The 25,009-nt window shown below is 39.7% G+C and overlaps 1 protein-coding gene across 2 annotated transcripts; it reads left to right on the top strand.

Annotated features, from left to right (window-relative positions):
• The first annotated feature begins 3,101 nt into the window (after window positions 1-3,101).
• Window positions 3,102-19,180, top strand: b3gnt2a (UDP-GlcNAc:betaGal beta-1,3-N-acetylglucosaminyltransferase 2a). Of its 2 annotated transcripts, XM_079811547.1 has the most exons (3): window positions 3,102-3,488; window positions 14,078-14,166; window positions 17,498-19,180. In XM_079811547.1, exons 2-3 carry the CDS (start codon window positions 14,127-14,129, stop codon window positions 18,766-18,768), a joined length of 1,311 nt encoding a protein of 436 aa, XP_079667673.1. In that variant the 5' UTR covers window positions 3,102-3,488; window positions 14,078-14,126; the 3' UTR covers window positions 18,769-19,180. The 2 variants fall into 2 exon arrangements, with proteins under 2 accessions (XP_079667673.1, XP_079667674.1); XM_079811548.1 differs by lacking the exon at window positions 14,078-14,166 and having other exon boundaries at window positions 17,498-19,120.
• The last annotated feature ends 5,829 nt before the right edge of the window (window positions 19,181-25,009 follow it).

Genomic DNA, 25,009 nt, shown 5'->3' with positions numbered 1-25,009 from the left:
TTCACAATCTGCTCAGTTACTGGGATTTTCACACACAACCATTTCTAGGGTTTAAAGAATGGTGTGAAAAGGGAAAAACATCCAGTATGCGGCAGTCCTGTGGGCGAAAATGCCTTGTTGATGCTAGAGGTCAGAGGAGAATGGGCCGACTGATTCAAGCTGATAGAAGAGCAACTTTGACTGAAATAACCACTCGTTACAACCGAGGTATGCAGCAAAGCATTTGTGAAGCCACAACACGCACAACCTTGAGGCGGATGGGCTACAACAGCAGAAGACCCCACCGGGTACCACTCATCTCCACTACAAATAGGAAAAAGAGGCTACAATTTGCATGAGCTCACCAAAATTGGACAGTTGAAGACTGGAAAAATGTTGCCTGGTCTGATGAGTCTCGATTTCTGTTGAGACATTCAGATGGTAGAGTCAGAATTTGGCGTAAACAGAATGAGAACATGGATCCATCATGCCTTGTTACCACTGTGCAGGCTGGTGGTGGTGGTGTAATGGTGTGGGGGATGTTTTCTTGGCACACTTTAGGCCCCTTAGTGCCAATTGGGCATCGTTTAAATGCCACGGCCTACCTGAGCATTGTTTCTGTCCATGTCCATCCCTTTATGACCACCATGTCCCCATCCTCTGATGGCTTCTTCCAGCAGGATAATGCTCCATGTCACAAAGCTCGAATCATTTCAAATTGGTTTCTTGAACATGACAATGAGTTCACTGAACTAAAATGGCCCCACAGTCACCAGATCTCAACCCAATAGAGCATCTTTGGGATGTGGTGGAACGGGAGCTTCGTGCCCTGGATGTGCATCCCACAAATCTCCATCAACTGCAAGATGCTATCCTATCAATATGGGCCAACATTTCTAAAGAATGCTTTCAGCACCTTGTTGAATCAATGCCACGTAGAATTAAGGCAGTTCTGAAGGCGAAAGGGGGTCAAACACAGTATTAGTATGGTGTTCCTAATAAACCTTTAGGTGAGTGTATATGCCATAAAAGCCGACCAATCAAGTTGTGAACATATCCCTATGCCTTTGAGTAGTGACTCAATGTGAACGCTAGGCGAACCAGGACTGAGCAGTGGCAGTGCAGGTGACCTGACATGGACCTGTAAATCTTGATGCATGTGAGTTAATTTTTATTGCCAAATTTAGTGTTCTAGGAGATTTACAGAGATATACTAGTAGCAGGATCCATTTTTATCACCGCTGTGCTTTTGAGCAAAGGTCATGATGTTGAGAATAGATACTGTTCCCATATATTAAAAACCATAAATGGCATGTTGTTCATGATTAGGATAAAAATTGGTGTCTCGTTATGATACAAATGCCATTTGTTTGTAGTAAACATTTATATTTAGCACAAAAAATAGCTAGTTTTAAATGCACAAATGTTTGTATTTTACTTTTATTCCGTGTTTATTGTAAAAAAAATTGAAATGAAATGCATAGGAAATAACAATTTTGTTTTCAATATATAATAATTTCCTACTGAGGTGGAAAAACATCATTCACTGACTTTTAATGTCGAGTTTTGGATGCCACTGTGCACCCCTTTATCTTTTCTTTTTCTTTTGTCCGTGTTTGGAGACTCATTGTTTACCAAAGCAGCGTGATATCTGTTTAAATATTTAAGACAAGTTAACACCCATCAGGTGAACAGGTTGAGACGCGTCTCCGGTCGCACAGGTGTGAAGATCTGGACGTGCACCAGACGGGGACTGGTGTGTGTTTATCATAGACCAAACACATCAGTCCGCTTTTGTTCCTGCTCGACCTCAAGCAGATGGTCCTCGTTCTGTCATTCACAACAAATGTGTGCTTTAAGCAGCCAAAGAGCTGCTGGACGCCCGGTTAATTATTCAGATGGGAAGACAATGGGTGTAGTTGTGGCCCTCTTTGAAAAGCATCGTATGAGTTTACTTGTTCATTTTACAAGCCTGATACTGACAGAACCAACTGTTCATGCTGCCACTCCGGGTTTTATTGTGCTGAATAGAGTAGAATAGAATACTGTTGGGTTGAGATATTAACAAATATCAGGAGAGGAGAACATAAAAAAACATTTGATATCATTACTAAAATAAAAATGCACGAATTTTAGTTATATTCGAGTTCCTATGAAATACTAATATTACTAACAGCAATTTTAACAAATTACTTAATTTTACTTTATTTTTATGTTGTAAAGGTAGATACTACACTGTAAAAAAATGTTGCTTCCTTAAATTTTTAAGTACAATCAACTTGGATGGTTAAGTCATTTCAGGTTAAATTACATTAACTTGACTTTAAAAAATGAGTTGAATCTTGTTCTTCTAAAAGAAAAATAGAAAATTGCTTAACTTATTTTTTTGAGTTAAAGCAACGTAAAAAGATATGTTGTCATAACACAACACAATTGTTTACAGTGATACTGAAATGACAGATACTTTAATAATGGGAAATGTGTAAATAAATAACATATGATAACTGCAATATTGTTTATGATGGTTATCCATATTCTATGCTTTTAGGTAACTACGTTTTTCCCAATCAAGTGAATCCTGTTTTTAATGGAAGACAAATCAATATAAAATGTTTTTCAGACTGAATGACTGATATAGTGTGACCAATAATGGTGTTTCAATGTTTAATTCAATGTCATTCCTTCCTTAATGGCCATTTTTCGGCATTTCTATAAAATATTTCCAGTTGGTTAAACTTAGAAATTAAAGTTCACCTGCTTTAAGAACATGAGTCAACTCAACTAAACAAAGTAAACACAACTTGAAAATAACCTTCACAAACACTGGATTAGCTACATTGTTAATTTTTTTAAAACTTGAGTTCAAAATGTCAAACTGGTCACGACAATAGGAGTTAAAGATATGAAATAGCCTCTAGTTCAAATGTGAAATAAGTTCAAGTGTATATATTATATGCATAATGAACTTTCAAAGTGAAGATTGTTGCCCTGAGGCAAGTTTTAGGCATCATCAGAGGAACACACACACACACACACACACACACACACACACACACACATCTTTCAGACACATGGTGTTTATAACGGTGATGTAGTCCAACCCTAACCCCACCCCCAAACCTGTTGATATCAGTGCATGTAAAGCAAAACATGATTTGTGCGCATTGCAAAGCGTTTTCTCCATGTTTCACTATATTTGTGAGATTATACACAACTGGCATAGCCAAACCTGTGCACATGCGCGCGGCCGTGGTCAGGGGGATCCACGAGGGAGGCGCTCGCGCTGGCGGGGTTGAGCGTGCGTGAGGCAGAGGAGACTCTGACCTGCCTCGTCTACATGCGCTACCGCTCTCTGGATGACTGATTAGAATGGATTACGAACTGGAAACGGGACGTTCAAGTTCACTAAAGAAATAAATAACAGCAGTTCCGCTCGGTGGACTAAGAGCAAAAGAGGAGAAAATGACCCTTCTTTGAAGAAACATGAGTTGTGCGCCGCTGTTATAAAGGTGAGAGTCGCCGCTGCACCTACACGCACAGGTGAATTCACACGATCATCAGACACTTACGAGTTAGGACTTATAAAATGCCAAAACAGATAGAATGTAACGATTTAATAAAAAACAAAAAGTAACGATGATGATCGCATATAGCCTACTACATGAATGTTTTTATTTTGGGATGTCTGTTAATCACTTTTACCACCCTGATCGTTTTATTATTATTATTCATTTCAATAAATAACGGAAATGAATACACATTTTAATATCTATCTATCTATCTATCTATCTATCTATCTATCTATCTATCTATCTATCTATCTATCTATCTATCTATCTATCTATCTATCTATCTGTCTGTCTGTCTGTCTGTCTGTCTGTCTGTCTGTCTATCCTGTCTGTCTGTCTGTCTATTTGTCTATCTATCTATTATCTATTTCTGTTTATCTAATCTATTTGTCTGTCTGTCTGTCTGTCTGTCTGTCTATTATCTATCTCTGTCTATCTAATCTATTTGACCATCTATCTATCTATCTATCTATCTATCTATCTATCTATCTATCTATCTATCTATCTATCTATCTATCTATCTATCTATCTATCTATCTGTCTGTCTGTCTGTCTGTCTGTCTGTCTGTCTATTATCTATCTCTGTCTATCTAATCTATTTGTCCATCTATCTATCTATCTATCTATCTATCTATCTATCTATCTATCTATCTATCTATCTATCTATCTATCTATCTATCTATCTATCTATCTATCTATCTATCTATCTATCTATCTATCTATCTAATCTATTTGTCTATCTATCTATCTATCTATCTATCTATCTATCTATCTAATCTATTTGTCCATCTATCTATCCATCCATCCATCCATCCATCCATCCATCCATCTATCTAATCTATTTGTCCGTCCGTCCGTCCATCGTTTATCTATCTGTCTGTCTATCTAATCTATTTGTCCGTCCGTCTGTCTGTCTGTCTATTTGTCTGTCTGTCTATCTATATATCTATTTATCTGTCTATCTATCTATCTATCTATCTATCTATCTATCTATCTATCTATCTATCTAATCTATTTGTCCATCTATCTATCCATCCATCCATCCATCCATCCATCCATCCATCTATCTAATCTATTTGTCCGTCCGTCCGTCCATCGTTTATCTATCTGTCTGTCTATCTAATCTATTTGTCCGTCCGTCTGTCTGTCTGTCTATTTGTCTGTCTGTCTATCTATATATCTATTTATCTGTCTATCTATCTATCTATCTATCTATCTATCTATCTATCTATCTATCTATCTATCTATCTATCTGTCTGTCTGTCTGTCTGTCTGTCTGTCTGTCTGTCTGTCTGTCTGTCTGTCTGTCTGTCTGTCTGTCTAATCGTCTGTCTAATCGTCTGTCTGCCAAATCCTTAAAGGGATAGTTTGCCAAAATTAAACTTGTCTCATTAGTTTTTCACGTCTTCTCTTTCCAAAGCTGTATGAGTTTGTTTGTTTTGTGCAAAACAAAAGTACAATTAAAGACTTTTCACACAGATCATTTGATATCTACAGTGACTACTTAATGTCAAGTCTCTAAAAGGAAAAAAAAAAAAATTCCATAACATTTTCCCCCCGGTTTCACAGACAAGGCTTAGGCTCGTCCTGGACTAAAATGCATGTTTGAGCTGTTTTAAAGGCACAAAATGTAAGATATGTATCCAACAACCATAAGAACAATGTTATATATTTTGTTGACTTATGTACTTTTGACTTGTGTACTTTTTGTTGACTTGTGTACATTATCCCAAATGTTTCCAACAATGTTTAAATCCAGAGAAATAAGCTATTTTAACCAGGACAGGCATAATACGTCATCAAGCTACGCCTGTGTTTTGTATAAGCGACCTCTAGAGGCGAAAATTACATATTGTGCATTTAACTGAAAGCATATTTTAAATTCCCCAGTAATGTTTTTAACACCAGTAATGTTTTTTTTTTCTAAGGCATGTTTATAAAAGCTACTTAAATTTCCAAATTAACTAAGGACTAATCCGGGCTTTATCAAAACCCTTTCTGTGAAACCAGGCCATAACTATTAACAGGAGTGTGTGGGACAATGCTATATCATATGTAGGCTACAATAACAATTGTAGAAAAAGAAAGTAGTGACCCACCCGCAAATTAAGTCAATGATAACAATCTGTATGACCCATATGTGCACACAAAAACACCCAGAATTTTTGAAATATGAAGCATGTTGGAAAACGTCATGAAATTTGAAAATGAAAATGACAATATTTTTTTAATGATGTCAAACCTGCACCATATTTGACTTTTTTCTGTACATATTTACTTAATATTTCAGTCACATAAAGCTATTATATGACTGAATAAAGTGGATGAGATATGGACCACATTCATGGTGCTTTTATCACTTTTTTTTGGGCCCTGGTCCTTTTGACTTTTCCTGTTTTTTTTCCATTGTAAAGAAATTGAAAAGAAATATAGGCCTATCTTAAAAAGTGTATCTTTTTGTGTGTTGAAAAAAAAAAACCCCAGATATGCATCTAGAATGTCACAAGGGAGATTTTTTTTTTACATTTTCATGTTTAGGTGAACTGTTGCTTTAAGGACCATTCGCACAGTTTCAACACTGTTAAAAAAATAGGCTACCTGAGCTTTAGCGAATAAACCATGACGCCTGTGGAAAGTCCTCGTGATGACAGGAGTATCAACATGTGTGTGTACACAACTCATTGCTGTTTACAGTACAGTGTATACATAAGCATTATGCCTCCAGGATGTTGACTACACCTTTAAAATCACAGTTTTCAGCAAAAGACAAATATCTGAAGGAAAGCAAAATGTTTTCCTTTTAAGCGTTTTCATAGCAATGTTGTTGTTTTCTTCGTTATGTTTCTGTTTTACCAAGCAGAATTCAGTTGAAATGATTCAGTGTGTGAGTGAGAAGCCAAAAGTGATTCAGACAGTTTTTCCATTAATTTAATTGAGTTAATCCAAATAAACCGTCCGAGTAAACAACCTGTTGGTACAATCTGTCACTCACATGCGATCGACCAACAGTAAATCACAACGATCCAATCAATTCCCAATGGACAAATCAAGTCCTGCCCTACATTTGAAGACTTGTAATGCAAGAGCCACTTCAAAAATGAGAGAGAAAAAAATGAGTGAATGGTCTCCGTTCATCAAATACTTTCACTTCAAACCCGCTATATTTCCCAGCCTCAGCACATTCAGAAGTACCGGTACTTGGGTAGAAACCTATATGTACATAGGAGCCTGACAAAAATCAAGCATTCTGCGTTAGTTCAGGCAGGCCACGTAGTCAAGCTCTGCTATCAGCTGATCCGATTTCTATGCACTCAATTGGCAACTCTCAAACAGGACGTCTTATCAGGCTGCTTAAGTTCAGTCTGCCTGCTTGTCTGCTTCCACTGCACACTGCTTCGCAACCCACCTCCTCCCCAGCTCCTCCTTAAACTTGTGTCAATGTCATTCTGTCGTCATTAGCCCCGTTTCCACCGAAATTACCCTGAACAATTTGTCCCAGGAACTTTTTTTCCAGGAACTTTTTTCCCCCAGACCTGCTTCTGTCTGTGTTTCCATCGTGGTCTAAAGTATCGTGAAGATAAGTCCGGTGACGTAGGACCGCACGCGACTTTCCAGTTCCCGCTGGATTTCGTCTTCCGCAAATGCCCTTAACAAAGCCTGAACGTCACCGTCTGCCCATCAGTCGTGTTTTTTAAACTTCATTGTTGATTCAAATAGCGAACAACTCTTACTTCACCGCTACTGACTTTTAGATTGAAATAAAATGCTGGGTGAGCTCAACCAATCAGCATGTTCAGCGCCCAAGTCCCACCCCCGAAAGTTCCTGAACTTTGTAAAAGTACTACCTCGCGAGCAGGGCCGTTTTGAGGACATTTTAACCCGGAACTTCATTTAGACCCCGGTTCCTGCAGTCGACTTTGGAGTACCACCCCAAAGTCCGTGGAAACGTGGCTTTAGATGCATGGTCTGTTCTCAATGGGGGGATTTATGCTGCTCTCCCACTCTAAAAATGTGAGGTTGTCCCCAGAAGCTGCTGCTGTTCCCTGTCTTGCCTTTTCATGGAGCTGGTGAAAAGGATTTCGAACAGAGCCATATCGCCAAATGTAAATTTAGCCAAATATGCCAATAAAAAGTTGATTGAAAGTTTGTCTATGGTGTTTATTACTTAAGTGGTCCTGACTGAAATGCTAATTTTAAAGAAAAACGTCAGACTTAGAGGCTTTTGCATCTGAAGTCTTCATTTGTTCTTGTTTGTGAAGCCGTTTCACTCAAATACGTCACAATAGGGAAGAAAAGACTATTGCAGCTTCCGTTGCATGCGCATTAACAGGCGGTACATTGCCAAAATAATGCAATTATTACACATTCTATTACAGATATCACAAGTCAAGTCCAAGTCACCTTCATTTATATAGCGCTTTTTATAATACAGATTGCTTCAAAGCAGCTACAGTGATAATAGGAAATTAATAGAAGAGATTGTTTTGGCTTAGCCTGACAAGCTAGACCCACATCAAGATGTTGGGTCTGGGAACTCACCATTGGCAGGGCTCAATCCGAGGGGCGGGATAAACGAAGATGAAGTGGAGCTAGTTGATAGATTAAACTTACGCCGTATCCGGTCGGCAAAACTCTGAACACATTTCAGAGACTTCAGTGCCGTTCTTTGTTCTTTTCTCGAAGAAAAGCTTAAAGGGTTAGTTCACCCAAAAATGAAAATTCTGTCATTAATTACTTACCCTCATGTCGTTCGACACCCGTCAGACCTCCGTTCATCTTCAGAACACAAATGAAGATACTTTAGTTGAAATCTGATGGCTCTGAAAGGCCTCCATTGGCACAATGGCACGGTTCACTCTCAAGACCCTTAAAAGGTACTAAAGACGTCGTTACAAAGTCCATCTCACTACAGTGGTTCTACAATAACTTTATGAATCCGTGAGAATAGTTTTTGTGCGCAAAAAAACCCTAAATAACGACTTATATAGTGATGACAATTTCAAAACACGGCATCATGAAGGTTCGAAGCGTTATGAATCAGCGAGTCGAATCAGCGGTTTGAATCGCCAAATTTCAGCAGTTTGGCGGTTTGACATGCGATCCGAATCATGATTCGACTCACTGATTCATAACGCTTCGAAGCTTCATGACGCCGTGTTTTGAAATCGTCATAACTAAGTCGTTATTTAGGGTTTTTTGCAGACAAGAACGATTCTCATCACTTTATAAAGTTATTGTAGAACCACTGTAGTGAGATGGACTTTGTAACAACGTCTTTAGTACCTTTTAAGGGTCTTGAGAGTGAACCGTGCATTGTGCCAATCAGATTTCAACTAAAATATCTTCATTTGTGTTCCGAAGATGAACGGAGGTCTTACGGGTGTCGAACGACATGAGGGTAAGTAATTAATGACAGAATTTTCATTTTTGGGTGAACTAACCCTTTAACTCCAAGTCTTCCAGAGTCGCGGCCAAAGCCGATTCGAAAGACCGCTGTTCGCCAGCTTCTTTGTTTACAAGTAGCATGCAGAACTGCCGCAACTCTGCGTTTGAATACGTATGTGCGCAGGCGCGTAGTTTTTCTTTACAAAATGGCCGGCCAAATTACGCAAAAGAATTTAGTACTTGTTTAAAGGTCCCGTGGCATGAAATTTTCATTTTATGAGGTTTTTCAACATTATTATGAGTTCCCCTAGCCTGAATATTGTCCCCAAGTGGCTAGAAATTTTGATCGGTGTAAACTGAGTTCTGGCTGTCTTTCTCTGCCTTTGAGAAAATGACAGCTCAGACGAGCTGATCTTGAATTTTCCTGTTATGATGTCATAACAGGAATTGTTACCTCCCTTTCCTCCACCCAGAGAATTTGGCACACCCATGCGAGCGCCATATTTGTTTGTCCTCGAGAGATCATGGCTTGTGAACTAGTAAATGCTGGCAGTTTCTCAGTGTTTGGATGTACAAATGAAAACAGACGTCTTTTTTCAGTTCCTTCTGATCTGTGATCAGTGATTTCTGATGTGTAGCTAATTATTCAAGTTCACACAGAACTTTATTATTCGTGCACACACTGCGGCTTCTCTCTCTCCCGACAGAACAGTGTTTTCGTGTTTTCTATCTTGTGAGTCAGTGTTTTTGTATGTCCTCGTCGCGTCTATCTGTTCTAAAATGTGCATACAGTCGTGAGTTTCTGCTCAACATCGGCAGACTCACATCTCTTTAGAGATAAACCTTACGCACACCGAAGCTCGGGCTGCACTGACCGGTCGGCCTTCAACATCACCGACCCCCAGTACTGCATCTGGCCCACAGCGGAGGCACCAAACGCGGTGCGAGATTAAGCAGAAGGGGGTAAGCGTGAGGGTATCCGGGCTAGGCTAGCCAGCTATCCCCACAATAAACTGGATTACATTCGATTACCGCCATGTTGTGTCTTTGTTTGCGCTGTGTACTCAATGCTACACGCCTGCGCACATACTAGAGCTGCAACTAACGATAATTTTTTCTGTCGACTAATCTAACGATTATTTTTTCGATTAGCCGACTAATCTAACGATTATTTTTCCGGATTAATCTTATGATTCTTTTTTACTGATTATTGTATTTCAAAGAGGGTAGTGAATTTGTATATTATTTTAACATGAAATCAATGAATGATGACAATATTAATTGTAATTCAGGAAGGGTAGTGTACATAGTATGCCATTTTATAATGAAATATATGAACACAAGAAGCTTTTTAAACATAAGATATAATGATACTATTCATCATAAAATGTATACAGAGTAGGCCTAATTAGGAAAAGTTGTTTACTATAGTAGTTGAGTATGATTTACTTATTGATTTGTGTCAATAGTAAACGAAAATGCACTTGTATTTATATGCAAAAGGTTCACACACAGGAGCTTTCAGCATAGTTTTAATATAGTATAACTAGTCGTCTATTTTGAAGATATACATGTGCATAAACAACGACTAAAGCTGCCAGAAGTTTTTGCCCAAACTTCAAAGACACATTTAAATGATTAAAGCTAGAGGCATATCTTAACTTTAATGTTACTTTAATCATGCAAACTACCTATAAACAGCATGTTATTATGCAGATGTGTTTGGGACAGAGGGGAACCAGGTCGCATTAACAGGAGATATATGCAGTCCATAATAAATAAAAGCACGAGACGTACTGGGGTCGGAGAAGAACACCGGAAAATGTGACCGTCTGTTGCAATACACGCGCCACGGTTCAGCTGCGCGAGAGAACACTGGAGAGAACACTGGCAGCAGGGTTGCCAGGTTATCACAACAAACCCCACCCATTCGTTACTCAAAACTAGCCCAAAACAAGCCCAATCGCGTTTCGGGGAGGTTCTCTGGTAAACATCGCGTTCGGGGGGTTAAATATGTGTGTTTTTATTGCAGGGCTGCCTGCTAAAATTCTCATTCCCGGGGCTAAATATCACATAGTTGGGATCGCTTCAACCCGCGGACATGAGACACAGCCCGCGGCAACAGTGTAGAAGTAGCCCAATTCCGCGGAAAAAAACGGGACTTGGCAACACTGATTGGCAGTGTGAAAGCTCCCGCTCTCCACGCGCGCAGTGTGAAACCGGCGTTACAGAGCGAACAAAGCACAGTTTTATTCGGCTTCTGTTTAAAGAACTCCCACACTTTTGAATGTCGCGGTCTGGCTTTATATGATAAATGATCATTTTCACTATGCCCGGGAGCAGAAGCTGCCATTATTCTAGATCTTCTGTTCCATTCTAGAACGTAAATAATGTGCCGCCGACGCGTTGCAGCCCTAGCACATACGTATTAAAACGCGAGTGCCTATAGACTATACACGCAATTCTTACGTGCATGCTGTCGCTATTCTCACAGATTCACGTTTTTTTAAGTTTACACGAAGATGATAACGGTATAGTTTCAAAACTATTTCAAAGTTTGCATTCTCAAGCCCCAAAAACTGACGCTTTTCATATTATAATAAAATATCTCAAAATAATGCTATAATCAACACTTGTAACTCGTTCACCTCGACAGCTGTAATGGTACATTACATGTGTTACAAAGTTGGTAGAATAATGATGAAGACGGACTCGGCGTGACTGGGACTTGTGTTTATTCAGAACTCTCAGATACAAACAAAATAAAATTGCTCTGACAGCGCTCTCACAACTCACTAGTTACAATATAACTTTGTTAGCAATCGCACCATCTCTGGTCCAGTAGTGATGTCCGGTTCGCGAACGAATCGTTCTTTTGAACCGGTTCTTTTTAGTGAACCGGTCGAACCAGTTCACCAAATCGGACTGAATAGTTCTAAACGGTTTGCGTCTCGCGTCTCGAGTAAACAAATAACCTGAAGTATATGCTAGTAACTACAACAGTTCACTGAACTGAGACGTGCTGAGAGAACTGATGAGAAGTGAACTCAGGTCTAGAGCCCTGCGCGGGACTGTTTTCTTCATCCCGCTCCCGCCCGCACCCACCTAATTTCTGACCATTACCGCCCGCTCCCGCAACGTATGTGTTACACTCCCGCCCGCTCCCGCAATATGTATGTCCACTCCCGCCCGCACCCGCAAAACTCCGAGAATTTATTCCCGCACAATAATAGAGATGCATTGATTTTGTGTCTTCTCCCGTCCCGCAGGGGGAAAAAAACACGTATTTGTATTGATATTATTAAAGAGATTCATGGGGTTGTTTGTTTCGTTTCCCTGGCCTGCATGTAAAAAAAAAAAAAAAGACAAATACATTCAAATATAATTTCGTTTTTATCAAAAACTTTGCACATAAAAATAGACTGCTTTGCAAAACAGAAAACAGAAAACCAGATTGAGAAACAAAAAACAGATCCCAATTCCGTCGAACGTGACTGAAAAGGAAACCTGAGAAAACATCAACAGAACGTAATGTGAACACAAAATAGCAAACAGACATTTAGAAACAATCCATTTCCACTCACTAAACTTCTATGTATTGTTTGTCAAAAACACCAAACAGTCAACTTGACCTGCAGGGAGTGCTGAGCGTTTTTGGTGAGGTATGATTAAGTATCTATGTATTTGCCAGCTGCCAAATGTCAGACTTTCCTTGCTTAGCTTTTGTGCTGTAAATACCTCGTTTGAGGTTCTTTTCTACATCATCTATTGACATCTTCTCCATCATGTCGTTAGGCAACCTCCCTATCCCGCCGATTCCCGCTGTGTTTTTTTTAGCCGCCCATTCCCGCCCGCAGCAAAATTCAAACCGCCCGCTCCCGCGAGATTTACGTTGGGTCCCGCGGGACCCGGCGGGACTCAATCCCAATGCAGCCCTCTACTCAGGTCCATCCGTCTCTCTGGCAGGCTTGTGCCTCGTAGACCTCGCTAAACCACGCCCCCTCCGCTACAAGATCTAATACTCATTTCAAATGCAAAGATGTCAGCCAATCACAACAGTGGGCGTTTTTACTGAAGTCTCACAGCAGACACGCCCCTTGAAACAGGGCATTCAGCCAGAGGGCAAACATCAGTATAGAAAAAATGCCGTGTATTTCTAAATTATGACATTTTATGATGTAAAAATCAAACTAACAATATAAGTACACCTCAGAATACATTATAAAATAAAAAATCCATGCCATGGGACCTTTAAAAAAATGTCTTTTAAGAGATTAATATGTATGTACTGTAATGGTGTGTGACACTTTACATTAAATTCAAAGTGATTGCATATTGTATTTTTTCCCATTGCCAATCTAGCAGTTGCTCAGTCGCTTTTGTGTTAGTCTCTCCTAATGTTGCACAGAACATGCATGTGGCCAGTAAAGAAGTGGGATGAATGTGATTGTGTCTGGATTGGACTCCGCTAATGAGCTCTTGTGCAAAACAAAAGTGTTAAAAGTTGAGCAGTGATAGCACTGAGTCATAGTGTGGAAAGTTTTCTTTGCGGGAGTGTAGGTGATGTCATGCTGTGAAAAGATCTAAATTGCAGTCATAAAATGGACCTGTTGTCCTGCAATAAAATGCTTTCGAGTTTAGTCTCCGACGGCACACCACTTGATGCTTGATATTGCACAAAAGCTGATGCCATCTTTAAAAATGGCTGAATATCATGAGGCTCATCACAGAGTCTGTGCTCATTTTGGCCACTATTTTGCCTCGCAACTACATAAACCATCCCTAAACTATCGATTGATCACTTTGCATGGCAGTTAGATTGACTCTTCCTGTGATAGTGGGATACGAACTGCATACCAGAGCCGTTTAGTCAAACGTCTAGCTACACGAGATTAGGAAGAGTCTGACGCTGCACATCTGTAATTGGTGTCATGAGGAACACATGATGATGTGTTTGAGGAACGAGAGGAGGAAGCATGTGACCGTATGTGAAATTCAGGGTGATACTGACAACTAAGCTTGAGCGGAAAAGAAAGAAAACAGGTTGAAAGGGTTAGATGGTGTGGAGACTGCGATAGAGAGAGACCTTGGGTTTGGCATGAAACATCGGCTGATATGCAGAAGGTTCATCCCTTACTGTACAGGTACAGTCACAGGAGGAGAAACCCTGGACGCTTCCCACCGGATTCACTCATGGAGCTCACCCTAGACTTGCCCTGCAGATGCCCTCGCTGTGAGTAACGGACCAACCGTTACTTAAACGTTTTATTGACATCTGTGTTTTTTTAGCAGAGTAGTTTATCCATAAATGAACGTTCTGTCCTGTTTTACTCATCCTCGTGTCATTCAAGTTGTTGTTGTACACAGAAGAAGAGCGATTTGAAATCATTCGACAGCTTTGTGTGTCGAACAAGACTTAAATTGAGTTTTTTCATGCACAATGCTTTAAAAGTCATTAATTGTGCTGTTATTGTAAATATATAATCTTAAAAATAAAAGTTCTATATTAGAATTGATGGTTCCACAAAGAACCTTTAACAACCATGCAACCAAGAACTATGACATCATTGCTCAAACTTCCCTTTAATTTTAAGAGATATGTAGAAAAGAGCTGCAATTGGCATGAGTGACATAATGACAGAAGTTTAATTTCTGGATGAACCATTCCTATTAGCTCTTTTGACCTGTTGTGGTTAGTTTCTGTTTTTGCATGAGCATGCTGCTGCTGCTGCTTGGGTTGAGGTATAATAATGTGCTCCACTAACACCATATGTCTTTATTGCTCAATTCTGGTTATCTACTCAAATCCGTTTGTTTGTACAGTTGTTTAAATGATGTTTTAAATGTGGCCCATAACACGATTGGACATTCATTTTTTCAGACATTTGATGCTGTTTTTATCTAAATATGTTAAAAAGCTAAAAAAATTATTTTAATGAAACAAAAAGAAAATCATTAAAAATAAGAGCAGTTTGTGCCATGGAGAATGATTTAGAGACGTTTTTATTTGAAATAACATGCACCAATGTAACGAACTGCACATAATAAGAACATGAACCCGCATTAAGACAATACAGGCCAGTTCACACCAAGAACGATAATAAAGATAAAGAACTCTTAGAAAAAGGGTTCAGGTGTGTTCTCTATAGAAACCTAGGATTCCTGACTCAATTTTAAAGAACACTTTATGCCAATAAGTTTCTATATAAGGAGAGATGTCTTCAATGATTGCATAATACTTGCATGTTTACATTTGCATTTATTCATTTAGCAGACGCTTTTATCCAAAGCGACTTACAATTGAGAAATAATGAGTTCTTTAATGGGTTATTTAAATTTTGGTAACACTTTAGTATGGGGAACACATTCATGTATTCACTATAATCTACGACTTTTGTCTCAAACTCCTAACTGTGCGTTGAGAGCGCCCCTGGCGAGAGCTTCAAAATTCGCTGTGGCTGCCCTGCCAGCAACGCTGTAGAAAGATTTGTGGACGCTCTGATGTAGATCGAATGCTTGGTCTTGTAAACTTTATTTAAAGGGGCCGCAAAAGCAAACAAGTATGTTGATCGGTATTTGTGCAGACTGACCACAAGTAGGGTGTAAGTTAACCTCAGGAAATCTTTTAAATGTGAAAGTAAAAAAAAAGTGTTGATGGTAAGAACTTAACAATTATAGTTACATGTTTGCTAACGAAATAAACCAATTAAAAGCCATTTGTGTGGTGTGGCTTTTGTGTTCAGGGTTAAGTGCTAGTCGTTAAAACTTTATAGACTAAAATAACTAAATTTCGGCGGAAAGCCGTACGCAATTCGAATTACGGCAGAAGAGTAACCCCTGTCGCGATGTACAGGAGCATCGTAAGCTTTGATGCCTCTGGTGGATAGTTCTGGGCAACAAACTCAAGCCCCTCTTCTCTTGTATCGGAATCCTCCGCCATTTCTCTTTAAAAATTCTCGTTTTAGACTCTAATTCATGACTGGTGTTTTGTTTTGCTCTATCCTCTGTGCTTCTGCGTTCATCAGTACGCATGCGTCAAGGGTTCAAGGGTTACTCTTTCGCCGTAAATCGATGCGTACGGCAATCCGCCCTTTAACAATTATAGTTACGAAATAACTATAATTGTTAAAGGGTGGATTTTCGTACGCATCGTATTGCTGTACGCATAATTTGTTAACGAAATAAACCAATTAAAAGCCAGTTTATAGGAGACGTTTACTAGCCGTGGTCTTTAATTAACATTAACATTAATTTGTGTGCAGCCTTCATTACAATAACTGTCCTGGTTAGAGTGTAGCCTTAATGCAATGTTGTTTTGAGCCCATTCATTACATTCCCACTGAAAAACAAGCGTTCTGGAGTAAAAATGTTGCCTATAAATAGTGTTGCGATCATCAAGTTGTTTCATTTTGCATGGGAACTAATGTTCGGTCAGAACCAAAGTTTACACGAATGCGTTCTCTGGAATCCTCTCAAGCGGAGCACTTCCACATTCCGATTGGCTGCCGCCGAACTGCGTCAAAGCTCATAACCATAAAGTGACCCTGACTTCAACGTTCCTGGACGCCCACACCATCTAAGACACGGCACTGCTCACCGGAAAATGAATGACCTCCAGTCACTTTGACGCTCTCGCCGGTGGCGGTCTGAACACAGTAATTTACTGATAATTAATTGTTTGTAAGGTCGTTTTTGTAGCGTTTAGGTATGGGGTAGGCTTAAGGGATGTACAATATGATCATGCAGAATAAAGCATTAATATGTGCTTTATAAGTAGTAATAAACAGCCAATATTCCAGTAATATACTAATAAGCAACTAGTTAATAGTGAGAATTGAACCCTAAACTAAAATGTTACCAAATTTTTTCTAGTGATACAGTATGTTTACGAGTGGCTTAATTTATAAAATTGAAAACTGAAAATGAATTAAAAATAATTGTATTAATAAAAACTAGATCCATAAAAGAATCCCATGATTGAAACCCCTAAAGGGTTCTATATATGAAGCACCTGATAGAACCCTTTAAGATTCTATTTAGGACTTTTTCTTTTATTGCACGTAATGCAGTTACATCGTCTGCTGCTTTGAATGCTCAAGCTCTTTAAAATTCATGCGATTCGGATTGACTCAATGTTTTTATAGTTCATTAGCTGGAGAAAAAGAAATTGTTGAGGACTTCCCTATTCTCAGAATTCGAATAATCATTAAAACGTTATCAGCATCCTTGGTGTAAATGCATGAATTAAAAATCATGAATATCAATTCTGATCTGGGCCACTTACAAATGTGGAAATAAATTAGATTTATTACCAAAAGTCTTAATGCACTGAATCTGTAAAGGTTTTGTGAATAACTCTCATGGTTGAGGTTTTAACACATTCTGTTTGTGGGATGAAGTCCATACTATACTTACTGACTTTCTAACGTAACTAACATCTTCCTCCACTTTCCAGGCCATTGAGGTTGGCCCATATCCCACTTTCTCCACCCTCTTCTGTAGACCATCCACACCTCTGTTTACTGACTCCCCAATAAGTAATGAATCTCCTTCTGTGTCTACAGGTGGTAAGGGCATCTTCAGGATGGACAGCAACTGGAATAGGACCAAGATGCTCGGAGTGCTGATGTTAGCCAATTTCCTCATCTACATCGTGATGGAAGTGTCCCGAAGCTATGGGCAGGACCAGGCCATTCACAAGCGACAGAAAATGATACCCAAGCTGTTCTGGAAGAAGTCGAAAATCAGTGAGGCGTTCTGGAATCGTGAGCAGGACCGCCTCGACGACATCTACTACCTGCCCCTTGTAAATGGCACCAAGCCCCCTCGTGACTTTCGGGGAATCCCGCATTGGCTGAATCGCACAAGAGTTTGCCGGCCAGACAGCAGAGTGATGACACAGATTGAAGACTTCAGTTCACTACCACAGCGATTCCAGGATTTCCTATTGTACATGGGATGTAGGTCGTATCGCTTGATAACGGACGCACCCAAAGTGTGTTCTGAACCACCGTACCTTTTGCTTGTGATAAAATCCATTGCGCCACATTTCGACCGACGGCAGGCCATCCGGCAATCATGGGGTCGTGCTGGTATTCTCGATGGCCAACGCATCGCCACGGTGTTCCTACTTGGCATCACGACTGCGACGGACCACTTCCCGGACTTGTCGGAAATGGTCAAGCACGAAGCGGCGTTGTACGGCGACGTCCTGCAGTGGGATTACCGAGATTCGTTCTTCAACCTCACCTTGAAAGAGGTCCTCTTTCTGGAGTGGTTTGGGACACATTGCGCTTCTGCCCAATATATCTTCAAAGGCGATGATGACGTTTTCGTCAACACGCACCATATTCTAACCTACCTAGGCAACTTTTCGATATCCAGCACAAAGGACCTTTTTATTGGGGACGTGATCAGCAATGCCGGACCACACCGGAGCAAAAACCTCAAGTATTACATCCCCGAGAGCGTGTTTCTGGGGGGTTACCCCCCATACGCCGGTGGCGGAGGCTACCTGTATTCGGGTAATTTGGGACTGCGGCTAAGAACGATCTCTCGTCTGGTCACGCTGTACCCGATTGACGACGTGTACACAGGGATGTGTTTGCAGAGACTGGGACTGGTACCGGAGAAACACATGGGCTTCAAGACCTTTGACATTGAGCAGAAGAACAGAGAGAATTCATGTGCTTACAAAAGTTTGATTCTGGTCCATCCCAGGAGCCCACAGGACATGATAAAGATCTGGTCTTGGATAAATGACCCTAAAGGGAACTGTAGCATTGTGTCTACACCAGACACGAAGGACAAAAAGCGACGCAAAAAAATCAAATAGAACCCGTTATAATCAGTAATTCTGTCTATATTGGATGCATTGCGAGGAGGAAACTGATGTCCCGTTCTATTGCTTACACACGCTAACTTTTTCTGAGTGTAGACAGAGCTAAGCTGTTGCGGTGCGACACGACAACGGCCGTGCAAGAAATGGCATCCGTAACCCATCTAACTTCCGGAAAGTGGTGTATTCAAATAAAATAAAAAACAATGTAAGGTTGGTTTAAAATTGAGGAGGCGCCTGAAAGGGAAGTTGGGGCGGAGCAAGTTATATTTTGAAGAAAGATTGTGAATGTTACGTTCCACGTGAAACCAATTAATGATGCTAAAGCTAACCCCAATCCCTCGAACCTAACAAAAAAAAAAGTGAAAATTAAACAGAAATCTTCTGCGCATATGACGCACTAAGAACTAAGAAAACAAAACTAAAAGGGGTGGCACACATTCCTTACCTAGTGTGTCTAACATTTGAAATCACTGCGGGTACCATGTATGCCCCCCCGACAAAGAGCGGCCAACTCAGATCAACGACAAACACATGACTAACACTCGTGAATAAATTGAACGAAAAACTAAGCAAACAAACACACGATGCCCACGCTGCCCTGCCCAAACAAGGCACGCTGCAATGCTTTTAAACCCGCGGACCGGCAGCGGATTGGATGCCGAAGGAACGCCCTAACGATGATTGACAGCTGCCATAGCCTTTCACAGGAAACCTGAGAGCAAGATAGCAAATAGGTGAGACAGAGAGAGAGAGAAAGAAAACAACAACAAAAACACACGCGGAACTTAACAGTGAAGATTTCCTTTCTTTGGAATAATGTGAACCGATGAATCATTCACAAGGAGACCAGGAAGTGTATTAAAAAAAGACATTGTGTGCATTAAAGGAGCACTCCGCTATTTAAAAATAAATAAAATAGGCTCATTTTCCAACTGCCCTAGAGTTAAACAGTTGAGTTTTATCGTTTTCGACTCCATTCAGCCAATCTCCGGGTCTGGTGGTAGCACTTTTAGCATAGCTTAGCATAGATCATTGAATCTGATTAGACCGTTAGCATCTCGCTCAAAAACTTCTGTAGTTACATCGTGTACGAAGACCGACGGAAAATGAAAAGTTGTGATTTTCTAGGCCGATATGGCTAGGAACTATACTCTCATTCCTGCGTAGTAATCAAGGAACTGTGTGGCGTATTATGATATTACACAGCGCGTGAAAATAGTCCCCAGCGCTCCCTGTGTAAGCAGGTTGTCACGTTGGTTATGTTGACGTAAGGTAGCCTATTTTCAGGCGCTGAGTAATATCATTGCACAGCTGCACTCATGGTACGGCTTAAAGTTCATTGATTATTACGCAGGAATGAGAGAATAGTTCCTAGCCATATCGGCCTAGAAAATCACAACTTTCATTTTCCGTCGGTCTTAGAACACGATGTAACTACAGAAAAGTCAAGTTTTAAATAGGAAAAATATCGAAACTCTAAACGAGATGCTAACGTTCTAATCAGATTCAATGATCTATGCTAAGCTATGCTAATCTATGCTGAATGGATTCGAAAAAACGTAAAACTCAACTGTTTAACTCTAGGGGAGTTGGAAAATGAGCCTATTTTCAAAAATAGTGGCGTGTTCCTTTAAACGTCTCAGAGGGATTGAGCTGCATTTACACAGTTTTGCCTTTACTCGCAATGAGCAAAATATGATGCACTGTGAGAAATCAGGGTGTATTTTCATAACAAGAATGAGCTAGAGACGTATGGGTTTATAATTTTTTTTAAATGTTATATTGTTGCTTTTATTTATGCCTGTATTTGTGTTTGGGAAAAGCAGAACTGAGCTGTTTGATTCCTATTGCATTAAACCTCCCTATTCTCAGGAAGCTGCTGTTTTGATGCTGCTTGCCAATTACACTAGCAAACGACCATATTAGATGTTTTATTACTACATTTGTATGCTGTTTGTTCAAGCGAGTTGTGACCTTTGCACCATCGTTGTAGGGCAACAGAGGGCATTTGCAACACACACACGATGACCTGAATGAGCATCTGAAGTTCAAAGTCTAGCCAAACCCCATTACTGTATAATTATCTGTCAGCTCCATAGGGAGGAGCAGCACTAAGGATGGGATTTCCGTGTCATATTCAGTGTGAAGTTCAGTATATTGGAATCATATGTTCACAGATTTGTAATCATGGATAAAATGAAACATCTGAAACAGGTTTGTCCCCTTATATGTGAAACTTGTCTTTGTCGTTTCACAGTTAAGCACTCTGTGTTTTGTATTTATCCTAATAAAGTTCTGCTGTGTCCATGTTTGTCATGTAAATTAAAATAATTAAACCTGCAGATTTTGGATCATCTATGGGGGAGGGGGGAGAAACAATGGCTGCATCCAAAATCACATAGGCCTCTTCCCTACTATATAGTAGGCGAAAAACAGTATGTGACAAAAGAAGTATGTCTGAATTCACAGTACTCAATCCCACATCAGTGGCCTACTGGAGAGGATTTGTGAATGGCAGTAAAGCAACACGCCTGACGCTGGTAGGTCACATGATAATGACAACATGGTGGACGTAGTATCCAGATTACATTCATTAAAACACACATATAGAATCTACTTTTTTAGAGGTTGTGAAGTAATAATTTCTTATTCAAAATAAATATTTACTCGAGAGTATGGGAAAATTCCAATCGGAAGTGAACATGGCCATAAATTATTAAATTACTTCCTTGAAGTGACCATGTTCCCTTCAATGGACTTGTGAAAGGGACCTTATTCGTAAAGGGATTCAGTTGTTCACTTTCATTAGGAACGTCCCTACAAATGGCAAGTTCCTGGTGGCAATTTCAAGACGCCATATTTGATGCAAATGCTATTTTATCAAGCTTACATTCAGATTAAAAATGAAATAGAATACTCTCAGAAATATCTCCAAAGTATTCTCTCCCCTTCTGACAATGAGAAACGTGTTCATGCATTTGTTAAGTATAGACTTACCAAAGAGCTCTATTAAACACTTAAAGTGTTCAGAATGCAGCTGCACGAAAGTTAACTCACTCTAAAATTAGAAATCACATTACTCCAACACTCTGATCCCTTTATGGCTGCCTGTATCATTCACAATTGAATTCAAAATGCTCTTATTAGTTTTTAAATGTATTCATAGAACAGCCCCAATATACCTTTCCAATCGTTGAAAATGTTGAATAGATACTCCAGCAAGATCGCTCCCAACATCAAGTAGTAATTGGTTGGTTGGCTAAAAATGGGCGAGTCAGCCTTAAAGGGATGGTTCACCCCCCCAAAAAAGAGAAGAAAATTATCCCATGATTTACTCCCCCTCAAGTCATCCTAGGTGTATATGACATTCGCCTTTCAGACGAACACAATCAGAGTTATATTAAAAATGTCCTGGCTAATCCAAGCTTTATAATGGCAGCCCAAAATGTGAAGCCCAAAAAAGCGCCACCTTCCGTATTCAACTTACAGCAGACAGTAAGTTATACAATGTTTTGAATTGCGAGAGGCGTTACACTTTTTACTTTCCTTCGCGGCCTTAAAGGGTTAGTTCACCCAAAAATGAAAATCCTGTCATTAATTACTCACCCTCATGTCGTTCGACACCCGTAAGACCTCCGTTCATCTTCAGAACACAAATGAAGATATTTTTGTTGAAAGCTGATGGCTGAGAAAGGCTTCAGATAGGCCTCCATTGGCATTCAGTACATTCACACTCCCAAGACCCATAAAAGGCACTTAAAACGTTGTTACAAAGTCTATCTCACCACAGTGACTCTACAATAATTTTACGATGCGACGACAATAGTTTTTGTGCGCAAAAAAAAATCAAAATAACACCTTTATCCAACTTGTTATTGTCTTCCGTGTGTGCCCCCACGACGCATGCGCGAGAATATGACGTAGCGCCAGCGTTCGGGAATCCATGAAGGTCTGACGGGTGTCGAACGACATGAGGGTGAGTAATTAATGACAGAATTTTCATTTTTGGGTGAACTAACCCTTTAAATCACCCACAATCCTTTGCACACATTTAAATCCACAAAAATAAACGGGTGGAAAACGCATAGATGTTATCTTTTGTTTTGCTGTACATTTATCAGTAACACTAAACTGACAATAATGTAAGCCACTGGAAGACCGCAGACGGTTGTCATTGCATTAATAGAAAGCCAGTTCATATAAAGATTTGTAATACAAAGTATTTTTCCACAATAGACCCTTTTCACATTTCTGGGTTTCTCAGTGGAAGTCGTATAGTTGGGTTAACTTTATAGCGGTGAATGAAAGAATACATTAAATGTATATTTTTTATGTCCCCATTTGCTCAAATAGCAAAAGAAAAACGCCACAATAGTGAATTCACAACTTTCACAAAGAGAGGGAAAAAAAAAGGGTGAGATTGATAACAGCAGTCAAAAGAGAGAAAATGTTAAATTTTTACCATCACTCCCATACGGACCACCGGCACATCCGGGAACTTAACTGTCAATTTCGTCAACTCCCCCTTTTAGGGGAAAATAGACTAGACTTCCCATAGACTTCAATACAAAATAGTGGCACAAAACAACGTCCGTACCTACACACCCGGCAGGCTTGAATAACTTAAGAAATCACTCAGATTATACATGTCAATTAATTATATGTCCAGCCTGCCATAGAACGTGAAAGATACATCCACGCTTAATTTGGTCAATTTAAAAACACGTCCCTTCATTCTCCCACCGTCAAATTGGTGAAACAAGTGAATGATTTAACTTCGTTTTTGCAAGTAAACATCTTTAAATATATTGTCTTTATATTTAGAGCACTGAGTGCACTTTTCTGTACAGCCATACTAGCCTGGCTTAACTTTCGATAGCATCATCCGTACTTCGATCATGATTCAAAAACGACTTAAAAGTTAAATCATTCACTGGCTTATCTGGTGATTCGATGAGGTACGAGTAAATGTCCTGGTAAGACACCGCTAGCCATAGCCGCTAGCCACTGGGTGAGGTTGTTACACCAATTTGACGCTGGGAGAATGAAGGGACATGCTTTTTAAATTGACCAAATTAAGTTTTTGGATGTATCTTTCACGCTCTATGGCAGGCAGGCTGGACATATAATTACTTGACATGTTTAATCTTGGTGATTTCTTAAGTTATTCAAACCTGCCGTGCCGGTAGTCCTTATGACATTGCGCTGGTTGTGCAGTAACTTGTTTTTTTGTAATTTGATGCAAAAGTAATCAAATACAAAGTATTCGTGTTATAAATGTAGCCTACCTAAAGTACATTTAAAAAAAATATATATATATATATATATAAAAAAAACTTTGCAGGATTTACGATATTGATGACCGTTAAAACGCGCCATCACTGGGGTTGGGAACATGTGTTACGTAAGCATGCACACTTGCCTACTAGATCGTCTCATTCTAGTATTTAATTGCTAAGGAGGACACTAGCCTACAAAAACCTCAAGGACTAGGAAGGACGCAGTCTCGATAGTAGTGATGGGGAGTCGTCTCCAAAAGAGTCGATTCCTCGACTCTGAATAGCCCCAGAGTATAGGGGTCGACTCCAGCACAGGAATCGATTCTCGGTGTCGACTCTGTTGCTGTGTCCGAAATCGCTCACTTGTTTAATAATTCTCTAATCCCTGTAAAGTGCATGGCAGTTGAGTGCACTATAAGCAAGGAGTGAATGAAATGAAGCGGGGAATTCAGACACTGACATAAAACATCGTGTCTGTCAGAGAGCTGTCGCGTTCACACACATTTAGGCTTATTTGAGTGCTTAGCCTACTTTAAAATTGAAAACAGTCACAGCGACTTTAGTTTGTAATTATACATAGGCTTCCTCCATGCTAGCTTTAGTTCAATTGATAGTATTAATGCAATAAATTAGGTTTTCTATGGTTAACCTTGTGTTCATAATCATTAAACTAAATCATTAAAAAAACTCACATCAAGAAGAAACACATGAATAAGTGTCTACATTATTATATTTATATCTTTAACTCACCTTTTAAGACAATGATCATGTGCGTTTAGCGGTTTAGCCCCAATCACTCGACAACAGTTTTTTTCATGACTTTTTTTTAGGTAGAAACGCTGATAGCCACTCATCAAGTCATCGCTAAATTGGGCTAATTTGGACGATCACGCTAAAAGGAGAGGTTTTAATAAGGGGATTTTAAGGCTTTGTGTCGGGGGAGAAACAATAAGTGT

The sequence above is a fragment of the Gobio gobio genome (genome assembly GCF_949357685.1).
Source record: "Gobio gobio genome assembly, chromosome: 3".
Taxonomy (NCBI): domain Eukaryota; kingdom Metazoa; phylum Chordata; class Actinopteri; order Cypriniformes; family Gobionidae; genus Gobio; species Gobio gobio.
Note: the sequence above shows the minus strand (reverse complement) of the source record. Positions and strands in the feature narration are given on the sequence as shown.